This window comes from Fukomys damarensis, unplaced genomic scaffold, assembly GCF_012274545.1.
Source record: "Fukomys damarensis isolate Sample0158 unplaced genomic scaffold, DMR_v1.0_HiC HiC_scaffold_19, whole genome shotgun sequence".
Taxonomy (NCBI): Eukaryota; Metazoa; Chordata; class Mammalia; order Rodentia; family Bathyergidae; genus Fukomys; species Fukomys damarensis.
Window position 1 is genome coordinate 65,081,060 of NW_022900931.1, and position 8,159 is coordinate 65,089,218.

General features: G+C 49.2%; 1 protein-coding gene across 1 annotated transcript in view; it reads left to right on the forward strand.

Annotated features, from left to right (window-relative positions):
- The window catches only part of Cpt1c (carnitine palmitoyltransferase 1C), a 13,377-nt gene extending 12,027 nt beyond the window's left edge, over positions 1–1,350 (forward strand). Inside the window, exons 16-18 of the mRNA XM_033765893.1 lie at positions 182–295; positions 413–505; positions 590–1,350. Of these exons, the coding sequence (XP_033621784.1) occupies positions 182–295; positions 413–505; positions 590–787 (405 nt within the window). The 3' untranslated portion in view covers positions 788–1,350. The remainder of the gene's footprint in view (positions 1–181; positions 296–412; positions 506–589) is intronic.
- The last annotated feature ends 6,809 nt before the right edge of the window (positions 1,351–8,159 follow it).

The following is an 8,159-nucleotide window of genomic DNA, read 5'->3' on the forward strand; positions in this document are numbered from 1 at the left end:
CTGATAGTGGAAATCGGTGGTCAGAGGTCAGAAAAACTCCAGTGTTTCTGGGGGTTTAGCTCAGTGGTTCCGCCGCAAGCGCAAGGTCCTGAGTTCGATCCCTGGTACCAAAAACAAAACAAAACAAACCTCCAGGGATGCTGGGTGCTCCGACCTGTGGGTCTGTCTTTCCTGTGCTCAGGTTTGCTCGGAGCAGTGGCAGTTGTCCACCAGCCAGATCCCTGTCCAGCAGATGCACCTGTTTGATGTCCACGATTACCCGGACTACGTTTCCTCGGGTGGCGGATTCGGGCCTGTGAGTGGAGCGGGGCTCCGGCCCAGGGCCCTGGGGGAAGAGGGCTGCGGGCCTGCGCCCCTGCGCGGTGGTGAGGGAAGGGGGCGCGATCCTGTCTCCCTCACTCTCCCACTCCAGGCGGATGACCACGGCTATGGTGTGTCGTACATCTTCATGGGGGAAGACATGATCACCTTCCACATCTCCAGCAAAAAATCAAGCACAAAAACGGTGAGACAGACTTCATCCCAGCCTCCTCCCTCGGACCCGGGCACCCTTTCCGCTTCCCTGGGCCTCACGGTTTCCTGCCTCCAGGACTCCCACCGGCTGGGGCGGCACATCGAGGACGCGCTGTTGGACGTGGCTTCCCTGTTCCAGGCCGGACAGCGCCTGCAGCGCCGGCTCAGGGGTTCAGGGAAGGGGGACTCGGGGCACAGATGTGGATTTCTCTCCAGTAAGACTGTGGAATCCGAGACACCCAAGACACCCCCCGCCTCTGAGCCCTTCCAGTAGAGAGCTGGTCTCCCTGAGGGCGGAGGGCACAGGCCCCACTGGGCTGGTGCAGGGCTAAGCAGCCTGTTGGAAGCCCCACCCAGGCCAATAAAGATGTGCGAATTGGGTGCGTGGCTTCCCCTGTGCTCTGGGCTGGGGGTGGTGGGAGGTGAGAATCGGGGTGTCGGACAAAAGAGTCCCACTGATTCCCAGCCTCAGCCACAGCTTGTGAAACCCAGCCCCAGACAACCCCACAATTCCTGCGGGCCCAGCACCAACGGTCACCTCAGACTCATCTATGAACCTAAAGTCGGGACCCCAATCCAGCCACCCCAGCTGGCACCCCCAAAGCAGTCCACCAGGAGTTTTTTCTATGGTGCTGTGGATGGAACACAGTGTTTCATGCACTCTAGGCAGCCCGATCACCTGACCCAGGAGTCCAATCTCCACAACCCCTCTGCTTCCACCAAGGCAAACACTGACAACTCCCAGCCACATCCAAACCCTGAAGGATCCAGCGCCACAGCTGACCCCCAACTCCACGAGGTTCCAAAGCTTGTGCACAGGGGCAACTCACTCTCTGGAACACCCTTTGTCTCTCTTAGAAGCTCTCTCGATAAATTCTTCCTACTCTTAAAAAAATAAAAACAAAAAAAACTTGTCCACAACCCGGGCATGGTGGCACTCAGAAGGCTGAGGCAGGAGGATTGCAGTGAGCTTGAGGCCAGCCTGAACTACATGCTGGGACATAGTTGTCACCTTGCAGCGTGGTGGGTGAGAAGTCTGGGCACAGGGCCCTCTACTGGCTCCTCTGCTTAGTAACTCACAGCCAACATTGAAGGGTCACAGGGCCCTTTCTGGAAGCTGAGGGGAGGCTCAGGGGTGCGTCCTGGCTTGTTCCGGAAGCTGTAGCATCCCCTAGCCTGTGTGTGGTCACAACTTGACGCTACACCACCTCAACTCTTTCCTTTTGTTTTCTTTTTTTGAGAGAGGGTCTTGTTATGTAGTTCAGGTTGGCCTTGAACTTACTAAATAGCCCAGACCAGCCTCAAACTCATGATTCTCCTGCCTCAGCCTCCTGAGTGCTAGGATTACAGGTGCACACCACCAAGCCCAGCTTCTCCTGTTTTGCTTCGTCTCTCTCCTCCCTACGTTGGCGGATTTGGATCAGATTGGTTTCACATGGGTAATCCAGAATCATCTTACCATCTCAAAGCCATGATGTTAACCACACCTGTAAATCCCCTCACCCATACTGCCTAGCGTGGTCACGGGGATAAGGGCGTGGGCATCTGCAGGGGCACTTATGAGTCGAATTATGTTCTCCAGAAAAGATGTTGAAATCCTAACCACCAGTGCATTACAGAGTGACCTTTTTGGAACTAGGCTCATTGCAGATGTAAGTAGAATGTGCTCATACAGGACTGGCCTGGGCCTTTAATCCAAGGTGACTACAGTTTCATGTTTGTTTTGTCTTGTTAATCCCACTGAGCTACATCCCAGCTCTTTCTTTTTTATTTTGAGGCAAGGTGTCACTAAGTGGCCCAGGCTGGGCTCAAACTTGCAATCCTCCTACCCTAAGCCTCTCCAGCAGCTGGGGTTTCAGGTGTGCACCCCAGTGCTGGGCCCTGGGAGGAGGCCATGTGACAGACAGCCGGGCAGAGACTGCAGGGAGCTATTTGCCGGGCTCTGAACGCCAAGGCCCGCCAGTGGCCTGCGAAGTGGGAGAGGGCAGGAAGGAGCCTCCTGCAGCCCTGGGAGATCACTGAGCTCCTCACCTCCACGGGATCCTCGCTCACCGAGCTGGGATTAGGATGTGAGTTAAATTAGCAGCTGGGTGAAGGGTGGGCTGGGCTGCTGCACTCCTCTGAAAAATTGACTTTTGTTGTTTTTGGCACTGGGGCCAAAGGCTTGGTAAGCAAGTGCTGTTCCACTGAGCCACACCCCCGGCACCACAGTTTTTTGTTTTTTTTTTTCAAGCTGTACTAGGATTTGAACCTAGGGACTTTACCCTGACCCACATCCCCAGCCCTTTTAATTTTTATTTTTTATTTTATTTATTTTTTCATTAAGTTTCTCGGTACTTTTTAGTTGTATAGTACAGTTACATTCATCGTTGGGATCTTGTACCTTTGTATGATGTATCTTGGTTCTTATTTTTTCCACATACCCCTGCACTCCCTTCACCCCCTCCACCTTTCCTTTTAATTTTTGGTTTGTTTGTTTTGGTTTTGTACCAGGGATTGAACTCGGGTCCTTGCGCTTGCAAGGCAGGCCACCGAACTGCTGAGCTAAATCCCCAGCCCTCCTTTTAATTTTTAAATGTTATTTAATTAGGCAGGGTCTCGTTATATAGTCCAGGTTGGTCTTAAACTCTGTGTAGCCCAGGCTGGCCTGGAACTCACAACACTCCTCCTGCCTCAGCTTCCCAAGTCTGGGGTTATAGGCCTGTGCCACCGCGCCTGCCCCCCAACCCCCTTTCACACAGGATCTTTCTAAATTACTGAGTTGCCCAGGCTGTCCTCTACGGCCAACCCCATCAATGCTCCCCCCACCCCCCATTGCATTAGATTTGTGGCTGTGGATGAAGCCGCGGGGACACAGGGTCACCACCCTGGGCCCGAGTACTACTCTGGCTATTTCCTGTAAGTCTAAAACTGTTTCAAAATGAAAAACAATCTTTACAGTTATTTTTAAGATGTGCTCAGCATTTGTGAGGTGTCTCTACGGCCAACCCCATCAATGCTCCCCCCACCCCCCATTGCATTAGATTTGTGGCTGTGGATGAAGCCGCGGGGACACAGGGTCACCACCCTGGGCCCGAGTACTACTCTGGCTATTTCCTGTAAGTCTAAAACTGTTTCAAAATGAAAAACAATCTTTACAGTTATTTTTAAGATGTGCTCAGCATTTGTGAGGTGTCTGGGAGATTAGAGAATCACAAGACCGGAGCAAAAATAAGACAAAAGACCACATGCTCCTGTACTCATTCTATTAGCATTCATTAAAGTCAAAAATATGTTCTGGCCTGGCTGGGCACTGGAGATTAAGAAATGAGCTGAAACCTCTGAAATCTTCAACCAAAATGAATCTTTCAGCCGGGTGTGGTGGCTCACACCTGTAATCCCAGCACTCGGGAGGCTGAGGCAGGAGGATCGCCAGGGGGAGTTCGAGCCTAGCCTGGGCTACATAATGAGTTCAGGGCCAGCCTGAACTACAAAGTGAGACCCCTGTCTCAAGAAAAAGAATCTCTCATCTCTTAAGTTGTGTCTATCAGAAATTTGGTCCCAACAACAGAAAAGTGGAAACTGACATGGTGGTGCACACCTGTAATCCCAGCACTCGGGAGGCTGAGGCAAAAGTGAGTTCCAGGTCAGTCTCAACTACGTAGTGAGACCCTGTCTTAAACAAATAAACAAAACCCATCAACACCAACAACAGAAAGGTGACTAATATACAAAGAATTGAAAGCTGGGACACAAACAGATGTTTGTACACCTGTATTCAAAACATCGCCATTCACAGTAGACACACGATGGAACCACCCCAGGTATCCATTGGCAAATGGTTTGTAGATGGCTGTCTTCTCCCTGTTATCTTTTTTCAAATATGTCTATTATGAATAACGTCACTATTCTCAGTTGCCTTATGCTGATATATTTGTCAAGTACATTTATATATATAAAATATTTGTATCGATTCTATTCTTTCTGGACCACACTGATTAGTGTCACCTTATTATTTATTTATTTATTGGTACCGGGGATCGAACTCAGGACCTTGTACTTGGGAGGCAGGCAGCGGTACCACTGAACTAAATCCCCGGCCCCCTTATTTTATGTATTCTGTCGTGTTAGAAATTGAACTCAGGGGTCAGGGATTTAGCTCAGTGGTTCTGTCACCTGCCTCAAAAGCGCAAGGGCCCGAGTTCGATTACTGGTACAAAAGAAAGAAATTGAACTCAGGACCTTCACACTGAGCTCTTTTCCCAGCCCTTTTTATTTTACATTCTGAGCCAGGGTCTTCCTAAGTTGGTTTGTGGCTCAGGCCGGACTTGAACTTGCAATACCTCTCCCTCAGCTTCCCAGAGTGCTGAGGTTACAGGTGTGCATTGCCCATGCCTGGTTTATCTCAGATTTTTGTGTCTTGGCTTGAGATACCTCACTACATTTCTATAAAGAAAAAAATCTTTATTTCATTTATCTCTTTATTATTTTAGACAACCTTCAGAATAACTGTGTCAAATCCTTTAAAAAATGATCCCCATGAATTTATATATTTATTTATTTTTGGTACCGGGGATTGAACTCGGTTCCTTGTGCTTTCGAGGCAGGTGGCGGAACCACTGAGCTAAATCCCTGGCACCCCCATGAAATTTTGATTGAATTTGCTTTAAAAACAAAATGAGAGCCGGGCATGGTGGCACACCCCTGTCATCCCAGCACTCGGGAGGCTGAGGCAGGAGGATCACTGTGAGTTCGAGACCAGCCTGGGCTACACAGTGAGTTCCAGGTCAGTCTCAACTACACAGTGAGACCCTGTCTCAAAAAAACAAAAAAAAAATGAGTTTGGAGCAGAACTCAAAGCAACTTTCATAAGAGCTAACCAGGAAAATGTCTTTCAATATATTCAAATACTCTTTAAAAATATGTATCTGGGCCTCGGGTACAGAACTGGATTAGTCGCCATGGCCACTCCTTGGCACGTCTCTCATTATGGGTGCCAGTTATTAAGCTGTTATCTCTCAGCTTCACATCCGCTCTCATGCTGGACTTCGGGGACCTGGGACCTTACAAAATCACATATCCACATCTTCAAGTGACTACTAGCCTCTGCCGATAGGGGGCGCCACAGGCACGGCAGCCACCCCGAAAAGGAACTCCCATTTGCTCTCTGCTTATTTCCTGCTGGCTTCCTCTTCCCACCAGCAAATCTTCTTTTCCAGGGCTGTTGGAGCAGGGCCTTCTTGTGGCAGCAGCTAAATTAAGCTTCTGGATTTTTCGAACTTGCACATCACAGAGATGCCAGACCACTGGGGCCTCTGAGAAGGTTCCAGGCCTTGCTGGATCTCTCTGTTCAGAGTCCCAGCGCCAAGGACTCTCGGGTTCCTCTCCACTGGGTCCCTCATTCGCTGGTTTCATTTCAGCAACTCTCACCGTCATCCTCTCTGTCCTGCCCTAACCCCACAGGGTTGCTTCTTTTTTGCCTTTTTCTTTCTTTTTGCAGTACTGGAGGTTGAAGCCAAGGCCTATGAACTGAGCTATGTCTTCAGCCCTTTCTTTATTTTGAGACAGGGTCTTCCGAAGTCAGTAAATTGTTCAGGCTGGGTTTGAACTTCTGATCCTCCTGTCTCAAACTCCCATCGTACTGGGATTACAGGCATGGACCACCACACCTGGATCTTTTGCCTTTTCAGTTTCCTAGTTACCCTTCCAATCTAAATAAACTTTCATATTCAATAACTTCTGTTAGACTAGCTGGTGTGATTTGTTTCTCCTGATTGCGCCTTGACTGACACAGACACTTGTAACAGGAAGCAGATTCTCACAGATGGGTTCTGGGGGAATGGTCTGGTTCCGTTGTGGCTTTAAATACAATGACGAGTACCGATAAATTCAATTTTTAAAAAATAAATAAATACAGTGATGAGCTCTTCCCGGTGAGAAACGGGCACTAGGAAGCCAGAACCTGTCTGAAAGAACACTGTGCTGGGCACAGGGGTGCACAGCTGTGATTGCAGTACTCAGGAGGCTGCACTCGAACTTGTGGTCTTCCTGCCCTCAGTCTTCCAGAGAGCTGGAATTACAGGTGTGTCACCACGCCCAGCTCAAGGTACTACACTTCCTTTTAAGTGATCATTAGAGGACGAAATAATATGGAACCAGTTGTTGAGCCCCATCATCTAGTAATCTTGATTAAAATAAATTAAGCACAACCCAAACAGGTGTCCTAACATTCACTGCGCTAACCCTTCATCAGAATGGATCACTCTAGCCAGGCGTGGTGGCTCACACCTGTAATCAGGAGGCTGAGGCAGGAGGATCCCTGTGAGTCCAAGACCAGCCTGGGCTACATAGTGAGTTCCAGGTCAGTCTCAACTACATAGTGAGACCCTGTCCCACAAAGCAAACAAACAAAAAAAAGAATGGATCACTTTAAGGTTGGCTTGCAGCTCCTTCCCATAAGTCACAAATAACTACTGCTTTTTCATAGATAAAGCCCTTGACCTTTAATCCTTTTTCCCCCTCAAAGAATTTTTTTCCTACTAGATCTAAGAAAGAAAAAGTCAACATTGACATACATGTTGCCTTGAGTTAAAACCAACACATACGCAATTCAATTTCTAAGAAATGAGAGGTTAAAAAGATGAAATCTTTGGGTAAGCACTATTAAGTTCGTCCCAAAAAACTAGATAGGCTATTCTCCAGAAAATGAAGGGAGCTCCTACATAACATATAGAAATAATTTAATGCCTTTTATGAGAACAGATATAAACTTTGCTAAAAGTTCAAAATCCACGAGGGCAGCTGGCTGTTGGTAGCACAGGACTCCTAATCCCAGTACTCTGGGAGGCTGAGGAAGGAAGATCACAAGTTTGAGCCCAGCCTAGAAAAGTTTAACCAGTTAGCAAGTACCCCCCCCCGTGTGTCACCCTCTCCTCTCTCTCTCTCTCTCCCTCTCCCTCTCCCCCTCCCCCCCCTCTCTCCCTCTTTCTCTCTCTCTCTCCAGAAAAGAGGGTGGGGTAGGGCTGGAGATGCAGCTCAGTGTGATCGTTTCCATGGATCTCTGGCTGGCTGAAACAGAGAAGAGGTCGTGCAGGACTTCTGCCAGATGTAGATCTGAGGACGCCGGTACTCTCCTGAGTCTCTCTCTCCACTTCATCGCTGCAGCTGCTGTGGGATCTGGGGCCACAGCTTCCTTGCACTTGAACTCTTCCTCCCTCTCCAGAAGCTGTGCTGTTCCATCTCAGCCAGAGCTTCGCTGTTGGACTTCAGCATCTGGCTCTTCAGTTTGCAGGTCTCACACACCTTCTTCGTGGTCTGTTTCTCACCCCGCAGGCTGGCCTTGAACTCAGGTGATCTTCCTGCCTCAGCCTCCTGAATGCTGGCATTATAGGTGAGCACCACTGCAATTGGCTATCTATCTATCTATCCATCTATCTGTTGTTGTAGTGCTGGGGGTGGAACCTAGGGCCTCACACATGCTAGGTAGGTGCCCTATTCCTCAGTGACACACCCAGGCCCTCCTTTTCTGTGACAGAGTTCCACTAAACTGCCCAGGCTGGCCCTGGACTTTCAATTCTCCTCCAGAGTAGCTAGGATGACAAGCGTAAGCCACCAGGTCCCGCTAATTCCCCTCTGTCGGTGCCAACAGAAAGCCAGGTTTCATGAGA